Source organism: Synchiropus splendidus, chromosome 17 (genome assembly GCF_027744825.2).
Source record: "Synchiropus splendidus isolate RoL2022-P1 chromosome 17, RoL_Sspl_1.0, whole genome shotgun sequence".
NCBI lineage: Eukaryota > Metazoa > Chordata > Actinopteri > Syngnathiformes > Callionymidae > Synchiropus > Synchiropus splendidus.
In genome coordinates, this window is record NC_071350.1 from 9,445,957 (window position 1) to 9,463,253 (window position 17,297).

General features: G+C 43.6%; 1 protein-coding gene across 2 annotated transcripts in view; it reads right to left on the reverse strand.

Moving 5' to 3' along the window:
- The window catches only part of med13a (mediator complex subunit 13a), a 51,865-nt gene that overhangs the window by 4,613 nt on the left and 29,955 nt on the right, over window positions 1-17,297 (reverse strand). Inside the window, exons 5-22 of one of the 2 annotated variants that reach the window (XM_053846818.1) lie at window positions 14,393-14,593; window positions 14,109-14,303; window positions 13,848-14,010; window positions 12,283-12,393; window positions 10,186-10,929; window positions 9,549-9,765; window positions 8,101-8,131; window positions 7,657-7,778; window positions 7,500-7,590; window positions 6,006-6,217; window positions 5,740-5,936; window positions 3,049-3,965; window positions 2,703-2,870; window positions 2,038-2,261; window positions 1,762-1,951; window positions 873-1,278; window positions 577-808; window positions 221-412 (exon numbers count right to left, since the gene is read on the reverse strand). In XM_053846818.1, the coding sequence (XP_053702793.1) occupies window positions 221-412; window positions 577-808; window positions 873-1,278; window positions 1,762-1,951; window positions 2,038-2,261; window positions 2,703-2,870; window positions 3,049-3,965; window positions 5,740-5,936; window positions 6,006-6,217; window positions 7,500-7,590; window positions 7,657-7,778; window positions 8,101-8,131; window positions 9,549-9,765; window positions 10,186-10,929; window positions 12,283-12,393; window positions 13,848-14,010; window positions 14,109-14,303; window positions 14,393-14,593 (4,613 nt within the window). Of the gene's footprint in view, window positions 1-220; window positions 413-576; window positions 809-872; window positions 1,279-1,761; window positions 1,952-2,037; window positions 2,262-2,702; window positions 2,871-3,048; window positions 3,966-5,739; window positions 5,937-6,005; window positions 6,218-7,499; window positions 7,591-7,656; window positions 7,779-8,100; window positions 8,132-9,548; window positions 9,766-10,185; window positions 10,930-12,282; window positions 12,394-13,847; window positions 14,011-14,093; window positions 14,304-14,392; window positions 14,594-17,297 lie in introns of both variants that reach the window. The other variant, XM_053846816.1, reaches the window with a different exon arrangement.

Consider the following 17,297-nt stretch of genomic DNA (forward strand, 5'->3'; position numbering starts at 1 on the left):
GTGCAAGGTCGGGCTAGACAACAAAAAAGTGAAGTGAAATGCTATTGCCAGGGCAACAGTGCCAGCCTCTGTTTAGCTTGTGATCAATCAAGGAAGGGCACATCAACACAAAGGCTAAACCATAATGACAACACCGGAGTTGGACTCCCGACACAAGCTGACAGAACTATCTCTGGATTCCAGCCAAGCAAATTAGAGGACTGCTATGTGTTGCAATTACCTCCGGGCTCCTAAGTGCCGTGTCCATGGCAAGACCGGGGCCAAAGCCTGTCAGCGACTTGACATTTGTTGAGTTCGGCAGTGGTCGTCTGCACTGAGCAAAGACTGAGAAGGCTAAGGACTTGAGGTGCTGGGCATAGATATGACGGTCCTCGCCTCGGACCGGTTGGAGCAAATACTGGCAGGGAACGATCTGGAAGGCAAAGCGTAAAGTTAAAGCTTTAGTTTTTCTGTCAGCAAATACTAAAATATGTATGTGTATTAATAAACAAAAATTAACTGTTGCTAAAATTGTACCTTATACTCAGACATTCTATTACGCTCAAGGCACGGAACAAGGAAGGAGGAAAATATTACCTGTACAGAAATACAATTGCGGATGTGGGCCGGCAGGAACTGGAGCATTTCCAGGTAGCAGCGTAACAAACCCAGTGTCCACACACTGGAGGGGGCTGACGGTGGGCCATGGCCACCATCAGACTCATCGTAACTAAAGGGGTCCACAATGTAAACAACAATGGCTGGTGGATATGTTATGGCATGAGAGTCCCCATCCGTGGGCACCCCAACCTTGTCCCGTTCCAAAGTGCTGGAGAAGGACATGATCGGTTGTAATACAGTTCTAAACATGGAGGTGAGAGTCTTGGCTTTACCTTTCAGGAGGTTCAGAGGTTGTCTGGTTGCTAGAATTGTCCCCAAAGCTGCCAGAGCTCTGCGGACCAGCCTGCTGTCCTAGCTGTCCACTTTGGGGGCCACCTCCTGGGGCCTGGCTGCCCATGCTACCAAAGGGTGGAAAAGAACTAGGCTTGGAAGAAGGTACCCCGCTGACCGGTTGCCCCGACGAGGTTATGTTCGACGACACAGCACTGTTTCCAGATGCACTGTTGTTGTTGTTGCTGTTTGAAGTTGAGGACGAGCCAGTGTTCACAAAGCTCTGCTGGCCAACTGAGTTTGATGCAGAAGTCGACAGTTGTGCAGATGATGATTGGTTGGAAGAAGGAGGAGGGGGGTGCTGAGTGAGGAGAGAACTGTCCAGTGACTGGGACGCGAGATATGGTGCTGAAAAAGAAGCAGAAGGATCACTGAAAAATGACTTCATAGAAAGAATACAGAATGTAAACACACTATTGTATTGTTTGAGCCTTATTTAATAACTCAGCTGTCAAGAAACTACTATAGAACTCAATTAAATGACATTAACATGTCACTTATATAATATATAAATAACTATAATAATTTTCTAATGAAATTAAAAATGTACAGTATTATCCTTTTAAATATATTTTTGGGGGGTCAAGGATTACAGGAATAAGATATTACTACCGCAGCTTCTAGTTGAATTCTGTTGACAGTCAAGTTACCATTTTTTTTTTTTCAAGAAAGTTTTATTTATAAATGAATACTTAACGTGTGTATATCTGATTATGTAAACAATTCCCCCCATACAAACTAATGACTCTTCTTAGGGACTACATAATTCATAGTAAAACAAAACAAAAAAACAGTGACAACAGACATCAGCCTGCATGTTCTGGAGCTTACCAAGGTTGTGGCGACACACTTGTGCATAGAGTTTAAGTTTAGAGAAGGCATCGCTGTTACTGCTGGCAGCCTTAAGGAACCAGTCGCTGACGGGCTGATCTGCAAGGCTCTTTGCACCACTGCCACCCACAAGTACGATGCCATCAGGGTAGCCTTTGGAAATGGGCCGATGCTGACCGAGACGACAAGACTGTAGAGAAACATAAGTGGAAACCAGGATTAGAGATTATAGTATTGCATTACTGCAGCAACCTAAACGGGCTCCAATGTATCTACCTCATACACAGCTGTGAGGTCACGGAAGAGGTTCTTGGCACCACTGAGCAGAGCCTCATTGTCAGGACAGACCACCAAATACCCGATGTCCCTCTGGGAGCCGAAGGGATCCAGCAACAGCTTCTCCCAGTAAGGTAGACTGAATGGTGAGAGCACCATAAAGTCATACTCATAACCCACTAAGAAGGTGGGAATGGGCAGAGGCTCCGGGGACTCATCTGTGCCTGTGGGAGTGAAGAAGCACAGAGCGAGACGTGAGGAAAGCATGTTTCGTTAACAGGTAGAGAGTCAGGATCAGACTGTTAGGTCACCAACAATCTGACGGCTCATCTGACGGCTGACATCTGGACGACAACAGAGACGCCACCTGGCTTATTGATCGCTCACCTACAGCTGCTACAGTCTGGCATTTACCAAATGTCACAAATAGAGTAAGTCGTCGTAACCTGCGACACAGATGCTTCCCCTTTTCATCAGATATCAACTTATGGAATAGAAAAGGCTAATTATATCTTAAGCTAGTGATTTCATTTCAATCAGCAAGAGCAGACTGTGACTGCAATGTTTTGGAAACGTAAAGAATTTCTTTCATTTTGTTAAAAGTGTATTACTCATCCAAACCAATGACCTATAATGACGACATCAAAGAGCATCATCATCTTTACCGTATGAGCCCCGTCCAGCCATCTTGTGGAACTGCTGCCAGGTGAGGGGACCCTGAACGCCCCATGACCTCACCGTCCTCTTCTTCTGAATTGCGTCTTGTAGAACCGGCTGCAGGGACAACAGTACCCGGAGAACGTCCTGAGAGCACAAGGCACTCACGTCCAAAGCTTCAGGAGAAAAGAGGTGGAATAAGAACTAAGAATAAATATGAAGCTAAATACAGTCATTTGAATGCATGTAGAGATGGGCATGAGGACGGCAATGTCCTCTCAACATAAGTGAAGCTATAACACTGACAATAAGATTTTGATTATATGATAGCACATCTTTCAGCAGAGGTTTTACCGTTTTGTTTTGACCAGTGATGCAAGCAGGTGCTCTTGACCAGCGTCTCGTCCACTTTTCCTCCCGACATGTTGTCCATGAACTGCCTGCCATGCTCCAGAGCCATGTAGCAGTCACTGCAGTAGTCCCGTTCCTCCACCCGAACACAGGGTGTAACAGGGGCCCCGCATGGCCTTCTTGTGACCATGTCATAATCTAAAATGGAGATAGGTGAGAACGGGTTGGTGCACTGATCCTGAAGGAGCAGAATGAGCTCATCAGGAATGCCCCTCCCGACACCACTTCTGTCCAGTGAGGAGAGTCTTAGTTCCTCAAAGCGCTTCTCAGCCTCTCGGCTTATGTCCGATCCGCGGCCGATGATATCCAGCTCATCCTCCAGGAAGAGGCCTGAACCGTTTCCATAGCGCCTGTTGACCACAGCGCTGAAGCCACAGCTGCAGGTTTCCTGCGCTTCACTGACAGGGTCGCTTAGGTAAACCCCCACATCAGATCCTTTGATGTTCATGTTACATACACAGATGCAGCAGCTGTCAAAGTTGCAGTCCTTGAAGAGGTTCATGACCGATTCAGATAGGATGAGCGTGACATACAGACTGTGTGCCTCCGGAATGGAAGGTACAGTAGCCGGCTCCACTGAGTTAATGGGTCGGCATGTAGAAGGGGTCGATGCTGGGGAATAGAGGTCGGAGTTCTCGTACTTGAGAGAGCCTTGGACACTGGAGGGACCCCTTGGTGTCCGTGGGGTGCGTGGTGTTCGTGGGGTGGGAGCGGAGAAACGTGGGGTGGCAGGAGAAGGCAGAATACCCGTGCCACTGTTGCTGGGTGGAGCACTGTTCGACATGAAGGGCGTGTGAGTCTGAGGAGTGTAGCTCTGGCTGTAGTCCTGGTCCATGGCGCTGCCCACACTTGGGATGTTACTGAGAATAGAAACAAAATAATTTCAGCATGTTTGAACCTAAACATGAGTTTAGGATATTTGGATTATAAAAAGTTTATACATATCAAATTTGAACTAGTCACATAGTTAGAAATGAAAACCATAGTGAAACCTGATGAAATAAATGGCACCTGAGTGAATATGCCGCACAGCACATTGGTACAATTTCAGAAATTCAACTGAGTACAGGGAGTGCAGCAGAGCGACATTGGAAATAAAAAAGACTAAGCTTCCACTGCCCACATTTTTACAGGATGAACGAAAAGGGAGCAGGAAGAAGCTGAGGGATTTGGAAAGACATTCCATAAACATTTCAAGAGTCCCTCTGAGGTAAGATCTATTTTTGGGTCTGCGATCTACAGTACTAAGCAGCAATGAGAGAGTTGGGAGGAGGGGAGAGCACACCCTGTGTACCAGACTGGATGAGGCGAGGAACAACCCCTGGCCTGTGCCCAAAAGGGAAGGAGTCCCAGTGCCTCTCCTCCACCAGACACCAGGGCACGGTGGGGCTCCGTCAATAGAACCAGTGCTGCCAGTTCTCCACGCTTGGCACTCAGTTCAGCCACTTTTAGAGAGCTAAAACTCAATATTACAGGCCTTCTAAAATGTAAATTATAGAGTAAATCAGTGCTAATAATGTCACACTTAAGACGATTAAAAAAAAAAACTCAAGGCCACCAAGAGTCCTGTTCAATAGTTTACATTAACTGCTCAACAAGAAACACTTAAGACTATATACTTGTCACAATTGTAACTCCAACACAGCTGCAAGCCAGTCTAACCTTCTAACCTTGTTTATTGTGCTTCACCCATTTCCACTCACAACCCACGGGAGGAAATGTAGCAGCCTTTGCTCCGGGCCATTTTGTTTGTTTCCAAGTTGATGTTCGTTCAGAATGAAATGCTTCAGAAGACATGAATGGAGCTAATGCTGTCGGGCCACATACTCAAAAGTATGACATTTCCTGAGACACCAATGAGCAGCTTAGATTTCCAAATCTACATCCAATTTACTGTCCATAGGTATAAAATCAATATTGAACGATAAGATGAGCTGTTTAACAGAGTGTGAAGAGAGGTGCAGATTTGTCATTAGGAACACTCTTAAGCAGCTTTAAGCACTAAGGTTGCATCGAGCAGTCATTAGGGCCCACCTCCGCTGTCATAATCCCCATCTTCCACCAAGAAGGCTTTTACATGCATTTCCCTGCTGCACCAGAGGCAATCATGCATGGAAAACTGAGCTCCCAGAGTAAAGCAAGTCAGGGAAGAGACCAGAGATTGTGTGTGTGTGTGTACGGGGATCGAGAGAGACAGAGTGTAAGTACATGCTTCCTTGCACATAAAATGCCAGTGCAGCCTTGGCATGTCTTCTCTGGGCCTGAATTAAAATGCCTCACTGCCGTTCCACCCAGAACATCGAGCTGTATTAGGAGCAGTATTTGAATTAGAGGGGACAGGAATTATGAAGCGTTCCATGATGGAAAGAGAATGCAAGGAATGCAGCAGCTGATTTGTCATCATGACTGACCTGCGCACAGCGAGATTTAGTTAGAGTATATATAAAATTGACCTTCCATCTGTTACTGAGCAGCAAATAATCATACGGCTCGCTTGAGTTTGTGATTGAAAACCTGATAAAACACCCTTCAATCGATCAAGGAAAACTTGGAATTATAAAACCAGACTTGTATCTTTTTATATTTTTCATAAGTTTTAGGTCCATAGCTACAAATTTCTGCAAAAAACAGCACCTGTCCTTGTTGAGGATGGTCATGACAGGCACAGGGTTGTGAATGTCTCTTCCCATGCTCCAGCTTGGTCTGTAGATGCTGTCCTCTGGCATCTTGATGGGTGGGACACACTGGCTAGGCAACGACTTGAGAGGCGCAAACATGGAGCAGCCAACAAAAGCCTGGCATAGGTCTGGCTTGTACACGAAGGAGTAATCCTACAAAATAGACAAAGTTGACATTAGTATAATTCTTCTGAGTTCAAGGACGCTTGCTTTCAGACTGACCTTGATCTCTGATGGCTTGGGGCTGCAGAAGCTCTCCTCCACTTCGATCTTAAAATGCCCTCCAAGTGCTGAGGTTCCATCCAGCATGGTCATTCCTGAGGTGGGCTCCATACTGCCGTAGTCTTTGCTGCACATGTTCATAGGCGAGTAGCCCATTATGTGCTGCTCCAGTGAGGGCGGTGTGGGAAACATCTGGTGCAGATCTGCAGAACCTGAAGAGCAAGAAGAACACTTTTTCAATCAGACAAGAACACTTCATTAAACTTGTACATTATAGCTAAGTGACCACCAAGATAGATAAACATTTAACACATGAGACTCATTGGTGGGACATTTTAAAGTAGAGCCAAATAACCGATGGGCCAGAAAATAACTCTTTAAGATTTTCAGGCTGATTGTTAGACACTTCAGAACACCAGGACAACCTTATGAAAGAAATCATGAATCTTAAATCATTGCATTTTATAAGCACAATATTTAATAGCTTGTTTAAAAGACTATTGAGTTTTCTCGGGGGCACAAGCTTGCATAAGCTCAACAACAAACACGTCAGCAGCAATTCACATACCAAGCACAACAAGTGTTTGTATATCAGGAGGAAAACAAGTACTTCAGGGGAACCGTGAGTAAAAAGAAAGATTGGCACGTAATGATTGAGGATTAAGGATGCACCTGTATTCCTTGGAATGATATCACAACACAAACAAACCAGGCTGTTTAGGGACTTGTTCCAATTACCTTCCAACAGCTTACATTGCTGATACAAATCGCTTGTCACATATGAGGCCACATCTTTAAAAACAAGCCTTAATAAAAGTTATAGCAATTTTTACAGCAGCTTCTGTTAGTTACCACACATATCAAGGTATCTTAAATTCCTTGTTTAAAATAAACGCTGAACAAGAATCAACAGATCATGATTCCTCTTGGAGACATGGACAAAAATGAAGTCACTGTCAGATCAATATGTTTCAAAACATAGGACTTTTAGTCCTAAAAGTTTAAACCGTATGTTCCCTGAGCACATGCAGTAGTGTCGGCCTCTAGCTTTAACGGATTGTGTTTGGCACACGATAACCCCAGCAGTACAGGCACTTAAGATAGCACGTATAGAAGAGATAAGCCGCAGCGACACAATTCACTGCTGGCAGCTGACTAGCTCCAGTACAACTTTATCCACTAGGGGGCGACGTTAGGAAAGTGAATGAAAAACAAAGGCACTGCAGGTGGAGATCATTTCCTAGCATATAGTCAATATTTAATTGGATTTAGACATCACGTGTTTCCGCATGTATTTGTGTCAAGGTTTTAATTAGGTACATCTATTGAGAACAAAGACTTCCTGCAGATCCAGGATACATTTTCTTCACTAGACCTGCCAAGTCATGCTCATTACAAAACCAGCAGTTGGAAATTTGAAAAATAGGAGAAAAGAAATCAGAACGTTGACATATATACTTCTTCAAAGTTCACTAATGAATGAACTAGACATACTGATGCAGGGTACAGGGTCCAAGGCAGATGACTTCGGCTCTTTGCCGCCAAATTTCTCATCATTTCCGTTGACAGGTCGTCTGGAACCAGGCTGCAGGCGAAAAGCAAAAGGTTTCAAGAGCCAAATGGAGACTGAGGTAGATCTAAGGATACATACCGTCAGATCGTCCTCGTCTGAATTGAAAAGGTTGTCTAAGTCATCTATAGATACGGCCAGGTCAGTCTCATGGATTAGGCTGGTGGGGGCCATTCGGTTGTGAGCTGCTGCCCGCTGAGCATCTTCACCAAGACAGAGATGTTAAATTTCAGGAGGGTTCACGCTGAAGGCATGTTATGTAATCCTGAAGTTAAAGACCTAACTCAAGGCAACCTATTCTTTCAACGGTTGGCTGTCATCCTGAAAATATTTCTCACACATGAATGATTTATCTAGTTTCTTTATAAGTTATATGTATGTTTTCAATCACATCTTGTCACAGCAAACTTAGTTTATTCATTCTACTAATCTAAGACTCAGATATAAACATGTATTTGTAAACATACATCATATACAACTTTAATATAAGACAGTAGTATAGCACCACAAAACTAATGTGCTTACCGTCTGATGGACACGATGCTCCATCTTCATCCTGCCATAAAAAGAAGAAAATTAGGGAACACATATTGGTCATTGTTAAATACACAAATTCCACTCATGATTAAATACAAGAGAGATCATTTTGTTCTCAAGCTTTCCTTTGAGTAACTGTTATTAATTACATCCAAAGAGTCTGTGAGGGACCAAAACAAATTTACTGAAAAGCCATAAGGATACATAACAGTATAAAGGGACTCATTACATAACTACAGTGTGCGACATCAACTCTGCCAGGGAGAATTCGCAAAGAGGTTTCCTTCTCAAATCAACACAAAAGCGCAGTAAAATCAAACAGATTATTATGATGCTGTTAACAAAAAGATCTCCAAACACATACAATGGGAGCGGGACAAAGCTTCTGCTGAGGCAAACGACATTTCCTGCATCACGATCTAAGGAATGGCATCTGAGCTCCCACCCAGACATCAATACTTGCGTCCATGCGTGTTCATGTGTATGTGTCTGTGTAGTTAAAGGCTGAGCACTTCTATACAGGGAACAGAAATGTTATGTTCTGGCTATTGATTTCATTATGCTCCAGGGCTTTTTTCACTTGACTAAGAAATGCTTTAACCAGAATGTCTTCAAGAATAGATTCCTGGCCAAGTACCATGTTCAAAATCAAGGCCAGAATCTATAGGCGGAAATGGTGCTTTAACCTCCCGGATCAGTACCGTGGCCTTGAGTGAGAAGCCTCAAACATATCATCTAGTCTTTCTGACATCAAGGCTGCCACCACGAATGCACCTTATCGTCTGCGCGGTCATCAAACTCCTGTACAGTACATCACCAGCAGCCAGGAGACAATATAAAATGGAGTAATAAAAGAGCAGATAATGGGGGAATGAGAAAAATGCAGCTTATACACAACAATAGAAAGGGTTTAGAGTGAAACACGACCAAAGAATGGGTCTTCTAAAAACGTCTGTTGAATTCATGCTCATTTTCTTAGGTTTCAAAGGTTTGCTTAAAAGTGCTTGGACCAGCACAGAACTCTTCTAACCCATATTCACTACAGACAATGCTCCACACACGCAGACTCTTAAGGGACTACACACTCCACTGGAGGCACCAAACAGGAGGGTGAGCAGTCTCGCCTGCAACGACCACAGGAGACCAAAAACATATTCCAGTGCTTTTTTGGCCTAATGGTTCAGTAAGCATGGTGTGCTTCTGGGGTGAAGACACACACAGAGCTACAGGACAGCAGGCTGTTCGCTATATTTAGGAACAAGAACCAGGCTCAACAAGAAGAGCCAGCATGTCTTTGGGGGAACACAGAAAACAGATGTCAAAATACAGTATTACCGAGGTGAAAACCAAGGCAAAAACATTTCGTTTTTATATTTGTATTTTTGGGAAACAATGTGTTGAGTAGAGCAAAACCTGCTAGTTAGCATCAAACTTACCTTGTGTTTCTTGCCAGGCTCCCTCTCCCCTCCTGCCTTATCTTTCCTGTTGGAAAAGGTGAATTTCACATCTCCTTCCTCAAAGGCATAGGGGTCCACCTCAGGCTCGTAGTCTCCGTCAGTGATAGCGGCAGCAAGGTATTGGTTCCTCCTGACTCGGTAAAGCTGAACACGTTCGTCAGAGACCTTCAGGGGCAATCGTGACGTGGACATTATCCTGAACAAAGAGAGGAGAGGGAAAACGCAGGTTGGTTTTGAGATGAAACAAGGACAAGGAAAACTTGCAGCAGCAGTCAGGTAATATGAAACCACTTCGGAATGGGTTTTAACTTTTGTTATTCTTTTTTCCAGCAGCACAAACCAAGATGAGGACGGTTTGTCTCTTGTAGACGAATTCACTCATAGTTACACGGATCCCATCCACCACTAGAGTGAGGTGATGGTGTGTATCTGTACCGGCCAGAGATTAGCCACCATTTAGAGCCTGGGAGGATTACGTCTCAATGCAAGAGCCTACCCAGGTGCCTGACTCGCTCAGATTGCACAACTGCAATAATAATCACAGCAGCAGCAATATGGCTTTACACTCTGGTTGAACAAAAACTGCGAAAATAGTTTTTTTTTCCTCCTCACTTACTCTGTGACTGAGACAGTGCTGTCCTGCCCAGCTGAAGTCTCATCTCTATACTTGTCCCACGGCAGCAGAGGCGTGTGTAGATCAGCATCTTTCCTATGTGGCAGCTTGAATAACCTCCATGCTGTGTGAGGGCCGTCTTCCTCCAGGTTGACCCCAGTGCCCACATAGACCGTCGGCTCAGGAGGATCTGAGTAACTAGAAGCTGAGGGGTTATGGTGCGAGTTGAAGTGCTGATTCAGACCCTCAGGCCCTGCAGGCTCCTCGCCGCTACCTTTAACCCCACCAAGGCAGGGCTCTGACTGAGGTTGGTAAAAGTGTTGGCTGTTCGGGGAAGATGGCTGCTTCATCCCCTCCGCTGAGTCATCACCACGGTCGCAAGGATGGGGGCTCAGCGGCGGCGGTTGAGGGGAGTTGGTCTGATCTCCAGACCCAGTGCGTATCCCGCCACTGTGTAGCTGCGGCGCTTTGATGGCAGTCATGTCCGTCGTGCGAATGTTGGGGTATCTCCCTCCATCTTGGCCTCTCATGGACAGCCGTTGGCCTGCTGTTGTTTCAGTGTCGAGGGTGGCATCGTCACTGGTAAGGCTTCGGTGATGGAAGGGCGTCTGTGGTCTTTTTTGCTGTTTGTCAACTTTTTCTGGCTTCTCCCCACCAGCTTTGTGCTTGGTAGGAAGCTGCAAGGCCTGACCTGTTGACTGAGCTTGACCCGTGCTGCTGTTGATTCGCTGTTTCATTGACTTGTATCTGCGGAACAGACAAAAAAGGCGTTAACTAGAGTGCTGAGAAGAGGCGACAAAGTTTAAGGCCTAAGATGAAAAAAAACACCAATAAGTTGAAAACATTTCACATAAAGCACAATGAAGTGTCTCTTCTGTTCTGTATCAGATAGAGAAGAGCACCTAGTGTTATTCAAGAATAAAACTCAATTGCAGCAGAGCACCAATAATGATAGTAAGTGAGCGCAACACACAAAAAAGCTAGTGAAAATTTACACTGGCTGCACACACAGCTTTGTAGATCTGTGTCACAAGATTGTTGGTTGGCTTCCAACACATTAACACACCCAAGCTGACCATCCCAAAGACACAGTGCTTTCATCTGCGGCTCCAGCCAGACAATCAATTAGGAGTACCCAGGTCAAATATTCATGGATTTTTAATGGATTAAACAAAGTGCACAGCAAGAGTCCTGATCGAATTAAAATGAAAAGAGGACGGGGAATAACAGCCCAACTCAACCGTGTCCGACTGTTTCTTTTATAGGCTATAATGTAAATGCCAGTTAATAGAACCAACAATTATATATGGAAATGTAAATTTGTGATATTATTTGGTAGCGAAAGTGAAGGCTAAGCCGGCAAGAATGATGGACGAGGTTAAGCTGCTGCGGCAAACCTGTGAGAAGGCGGCGGAGAAGCCAAAAGAAGCAACGCTGTGGTGTAAAATGAATTGACAAAGACAAGTGAAGATTTAAGTTGACATACTTCATAAAATAGAGAGATGCGCATCAGTCATGAATGCTAAGCAAAGACAAAACTGCAAGCTAATCACGGAAACAAACACACTATGAACACCTGTCTGTAAAGAGTGTGTTGCAGAGTGGGTGTTCGTTGGCGGTGTTTCCCAGCCGCCAGTAAGCATCAACTGGCACTGAGCCTATCATTCCCCACAGATGAAAAGATAGCATTTAAAAAGATACACATTGAGTGACTAGGAATGTTTTTAGCTCATTTATCAAGAGGAATGCAACATGAGCACTTCTCCTGCCAACACCATATCCCTTAAGTGCTCCATCAGAAGTCAAACCATTATTTCTGCCGGAAATTACGCTCATCTGAGAGGGGAATAAAAATGCCAGGCTTATATATACAACCCAGTCCAGGTTTCAGCATTCTGTCACTTCTATGAATTTGTGATACATTGGAAGAAAAAGCATGAAGAGTAATGGGCCTGTCAAACTAATGGACATGAGTATAACCTGCAGATGTTTCGCTGATGCGGCACCATGGGGACTATGTTTTGACTCCGCTGCTTCAAAATGAAGCGGGAGGCCGAAGATGTGACGGCGTTGTGCGAATGAATCGGAAATGAAACGGACCTGGAACAGTGGCAGTAAGACCTTTGTGATGGCTCGACAAAATCCCAGGTTCCCACTTTCTCAGCCCGCTCCTCTTCACAGGTACCATTCGTTGCAGCTGAGAACTTCCGTCTGGGTGAGGAAGAAGCAACACAAAAAAGCCACTTAATGACAGTCAGAAAAAAAAAAACGGCATGATGTCGTGGTCGTCCAAAGATTATGAAAAAGCCTATTGAATGAAGATCTCCATTTCACATGACAGTAATAATCTCAGCATGTGTTCATCAGAGGCAGTTTGATAAGCAAGGTATGAAAGTCGACAACCGCAAGTTTAACCTCAGCTACAATCAAAACAACAATCAGAGACTGCTGCGCTTAAGTATACAGTATAAGATAGAACAACTGGAAAAGGTGCAATTCTGAACATACAGTCCAAAATTCATTATTACTCGGGATGTCCCGATCACATTTGTTTGGCCCTAAATCAGAGTCCTGATCTGATACTTCAGCACTGCATTCATAAGAAGTAAAAAGGAGAAAAAAGGTGGGAAAACGCAATACTTTCAAGTAATCTTTTGAGTTTACCGTTATTATAGAGTTTTTGTTGTCGTTGTTTTCATTTCGTAATTGGAATAGCCCAGTAAACAGCACATCATTCACCATGTTCTATGGGTCTTATGTTGCTTTATTACTCCAGAATTGGATATTTATATTTATAAATGGATATATTTATATATATATATGCGTGTTTGTGTGCTTGTTTATACTGCCTTGTGAGGACCAATTCCTGACAGATTGAAGACTTAAAAATAACTGGGTCATTATAATCAGATTTAAGTTTGGTTCAGAGTCCTGGTTAAGGTTGGCCATTTGTTTTGGATGGTTCGGTTTAGGGTAAGAGGCTAGGGAAAGCATTGTGTCAATGAGAAACCTCCCAATGTCCCCACAAGAATAGCAATACAAATGTGTTAGTGAGAGAAAAGTCTGTTAAACATGTTTCGACAAACCAGTGTTTATTCCACTAACTTGAACTTGAACCTTGTTTGCGCAAAAAAAATGGCGGGCAGTAGGAGAGAACCGCTGGCCACAGGCCCGTTCCTGACCTTAATCCATTTTCAAGTGGCTGGGGTAATAGTATTACTTTAACCCAACCACAGATGCATTTGAAGAATCCGACCTTTGCCAAAGAAGACATTTAAAGGTTGTTCATTAGAGCGCTTAATGTGTCTGATTTGTATGCCTGGAGCGTTTGTATATGTGAAAGCCTTGCTGTAATTATTATTACTTTGCAGGTGCTTCTCGTTTACAAGCAAAGGCGTATTGCAGGATTTCATTATCTACTGCGTGTTACTGCAACAACAAGACAGACACAATCATGTCATTGCAGCTTTACAACACACTGACTGATGACTGATGTATTTCTAACAAAGACGGAGCGGTAATCTTTATTTTTCTGAGCAGCGGGTTCCCAGGTTGGAGAAAAGAATAAGTCATTAATCAGATTTAGTACGAGGAAAATCAACAGAATGCTCGCTAAATATTTGTTCAATATAGTGGTGTGAAGCAGACTACAGAAAGCAGCTTACTTGTTTTGGGCTCGGTTGATATTGCACTCTTGCCAGACGTGCTCCATCACTTGACTGGATAACCGCCGAGGAATCTTCCCACCGTGGTGGCTTGTTCTATCCACACTGAACACGTCACATGATGAAGGCATCTTGAGCCACTTCTGGGCTGAGTGAGAGTCCACTGTGGAGGGGAGAGAGCCCATTTAGCAGAGTATATCATGACTGAGTCTTTGCTGCAGTGCTTCCTGTCGCGTAAATGCATACCGAGTATGTCACTACCTGTCTGCACTTCCTCAGGTGATGTGGGAGGGGTGAGGGTCACCAAGGACATGGCAGGTTCTCGTTGGGAAGCAGGCACTTGATGACCACCCGAATAAACGGCAGTGCAGTGAGAGGACCCCACAGGGGCCACAACAGGAATGTCCGACTGGGGGACCAACACCAGGCAGGCTGGGTACACCATCCGTACACCACCTGTAAAGACACACACAAAGTGTCAGCGAACAGACAGATAAAAAAGGTTGAAAAACCTAAATTAAGAATTATCATACTGCCACACTGACCGACGAGGACCTCAACAGAGGCTAGAGAATCATCCTCCCAATCCATGTCCTCCATCTTTTCATCAGAAGAACCTTCCTTTGAACTTGGGCTGATGGGATAAAACTGGTTCCACTCTTCGATCAGTTTCCGTGTGGGCGGGTCAGACATCTTGAATGACTGGCCGGTCAGTGTCCCGTTCAAGCCAAAAGGACTCAGAATAACTATGGACACAAAAATAGGGAAGCATTAAAACCAGAAAAGGGGCATGGAAAAATCTCTGTACGTAATTTTTTTTACATTACTCTTGTCCACTCTCTCAACATTATTTTAATTTGTGCCACACAAGCATCAACTAGTTCCCGCCAAATTACTTGTAAGATATTTAGTCAGCGATCAGTGTCCCAAATATAGGATGATTCTTTTGACAAGCTGTACTTTGTCACCTCCTCTTTTTCTTCCTTGTCATTCTGCCTTAGCTGGCAAAGTCTGAAGGATGCTGACCTTTCTGGAGCGACGACGGAGAGTCCCCGCCGACTCGCCATATACTTACAGAGCTATCCAGACTCCAATTATTGGCAAACTGCAGCCGGAGAGGCCATAAACAGAGGCTTATAAAAAAGCTTGTTCCTTTGCAAACACACTTCACTGCACAGACTTCTGGGAGTCACTGAGAGACCATCAGTTGCTCGAAGAAGAGCAATACATCCATCAGCAGATGCATATGGCCTTAGAATCAAATATACATAATTCATGTATACAAGTAAATGAAACATATGGGCATCAGCCTGTAGATGCATGCAGACAAGCTGACAGCTAAAAATGTGTACTCACTGAAGTGGGAAGGATTGTAAAACGCGTCTTCAGACAGACTGCCTTGTGGGTCTGTAAGTGAGTATTTAAATCTAAATGTTTAGTTTTAGTAACAGTTATTTTGAGAGTCTCAGACAGCAAGAAGGAAGTAGATAAAACTAACACTTTCCGATATGCAACCTTTTTTCTTTCTTTCATCATAAGTTGCAACAACATGAAAATACCAGTGGAACAATACTGAGGCACTTGAAAACAATAACCACTACTGGGGAACGGAGATTTTCGTGGGCCAAACCTGTCAGTAAATTTCTACACAATACTGCGCCGAATAACTTAGTTTTGTACGCTGATGCTGATATTATGCGTCATGACAGTACAATGTCTTCTTTCCATGGTACCAGTACACAGCAGCAGAGAGATTGTGTGTGTGTTCCGTCTTGACACAGCATCCTGAATGTCCCAGCTTTCAACTTAAACCTTTTAGGGTCACTTATGCTGTCGAGCACAGAAACATCCAGCTACATGTGATCATATTAACCCTAATTGAATTCAAGTACTTTGACTTCTGCAAGTCTTATTGCACGCACACACACGCGTAATAGACCGAGGCTAGTTGTGGAATAGAGATCAAATTCAGGACAATTATGGAAATGGATTTCTATTTCTTCAAAGCATCATCCCATTGCCTTCCCCTTCTGTCCCCCGTATTTCTCTCAGCGCGAGTGTATCTGTGGCTCCCTGAAGACATGTCAAATGCGCTCAAATCAGCGTAATGGGCTGAAAGTTCATTACATTCACTCTACGCCCCTTTTATGAGGTCACATTCGAGAGGGGTCTGCACGTCCGAGCGCTTAACCACACAGTAAACCAAGATGGGCTGAGGTGAGGGGAGTGGAGTGGAGGGGGAAAACAGAAGGAGACTGACTAAGGAGGGAAGAAGTCAGGTGAGGACAGATACAGGTCACATAGTAAAATAGCAAAAACCAAATTGATAGAGAAGCAGAGGTAAATAAAGCTCTTTCTACAGGCTCCAATTGCAATTAGTGGTGAAACCATAATCTCAAGATTAACAGAGGGGGCTTATTATAACAAAAACATTCACAGCTAAATTTAACAAAGCCGTTTAATGTTTCATAAATCTTTAATTATCAAATAGATAATTGTAACGGCGAGTGTATAATTTCTAAGACTGCAAGTGAGATAAAGACAGCTACCTGGCAGTGGAATAATTGGATTTTTTTTTTTTACAGGCAGTAGTGAAGTCGGAAATAAAATTCATTCAGTAAACTGAAGGATTATTTAAGCATTTGTACAACACAATTAGCTTATTTAACAGCAAAACAAGGTCAATACAGCCAATGGTTGTGCGCTATAATAGCCAAACACTATTAAAAACCTTTAGGAGGACACTGAGAAATTAGCATCTATATTCACTGCAGGATAAAAAGAAGTCACGGCCAGATTCAACCAAGAGAAGGTTTTCAGCATCATGTCACACTGAGTTCACCAAGGTTCCCAACAAGAATACGAAGACCACGGGGCTGATGTTGATATTTTTGCAACCATTTTTGCAAACTATTTAGTTGCCTCCTATTGCAGCATGTCAGAAATGAAAGCCTGACACCAAATGAATGTGGCACACCAGTGGCACACCTGGCTTCAGTGATAGTAGTGAGGAGAGAATTCTCTATATCTACTACTAAATTGTGTTTTTAATAACAGTGTAATAAATTCTCATATGGTGATGAAAGCAGAGGTGCGTGGATGTTTTGGCTATTACTTAATGAATCAAATATGAAACACCAAGGAGTGATGACTTTATTTTTAATGTGTATTTTCACACAGCAGTTCCACAGCAGTACTGTATCAGCTCCTAGATTCTGGTGAAGGTTTTGCTGTTGTTCCAATTTCCATGCAACTAATATAGTACAAATAGAGATAAAGTATTTAAGAAAAGATTAATGTTGAAGGGATAGAAGGGAGGTAGTTTTGTCATTTTATCATTGCAAAGTCTGAAATGAACAGTTCAATTTTAGATCTAGATGGCGACGGTAAGATGAAGGTATGCTTTAGGCGACAGTTAAGTGGTGAAGCCACAGAAAACAGATTTGAAAT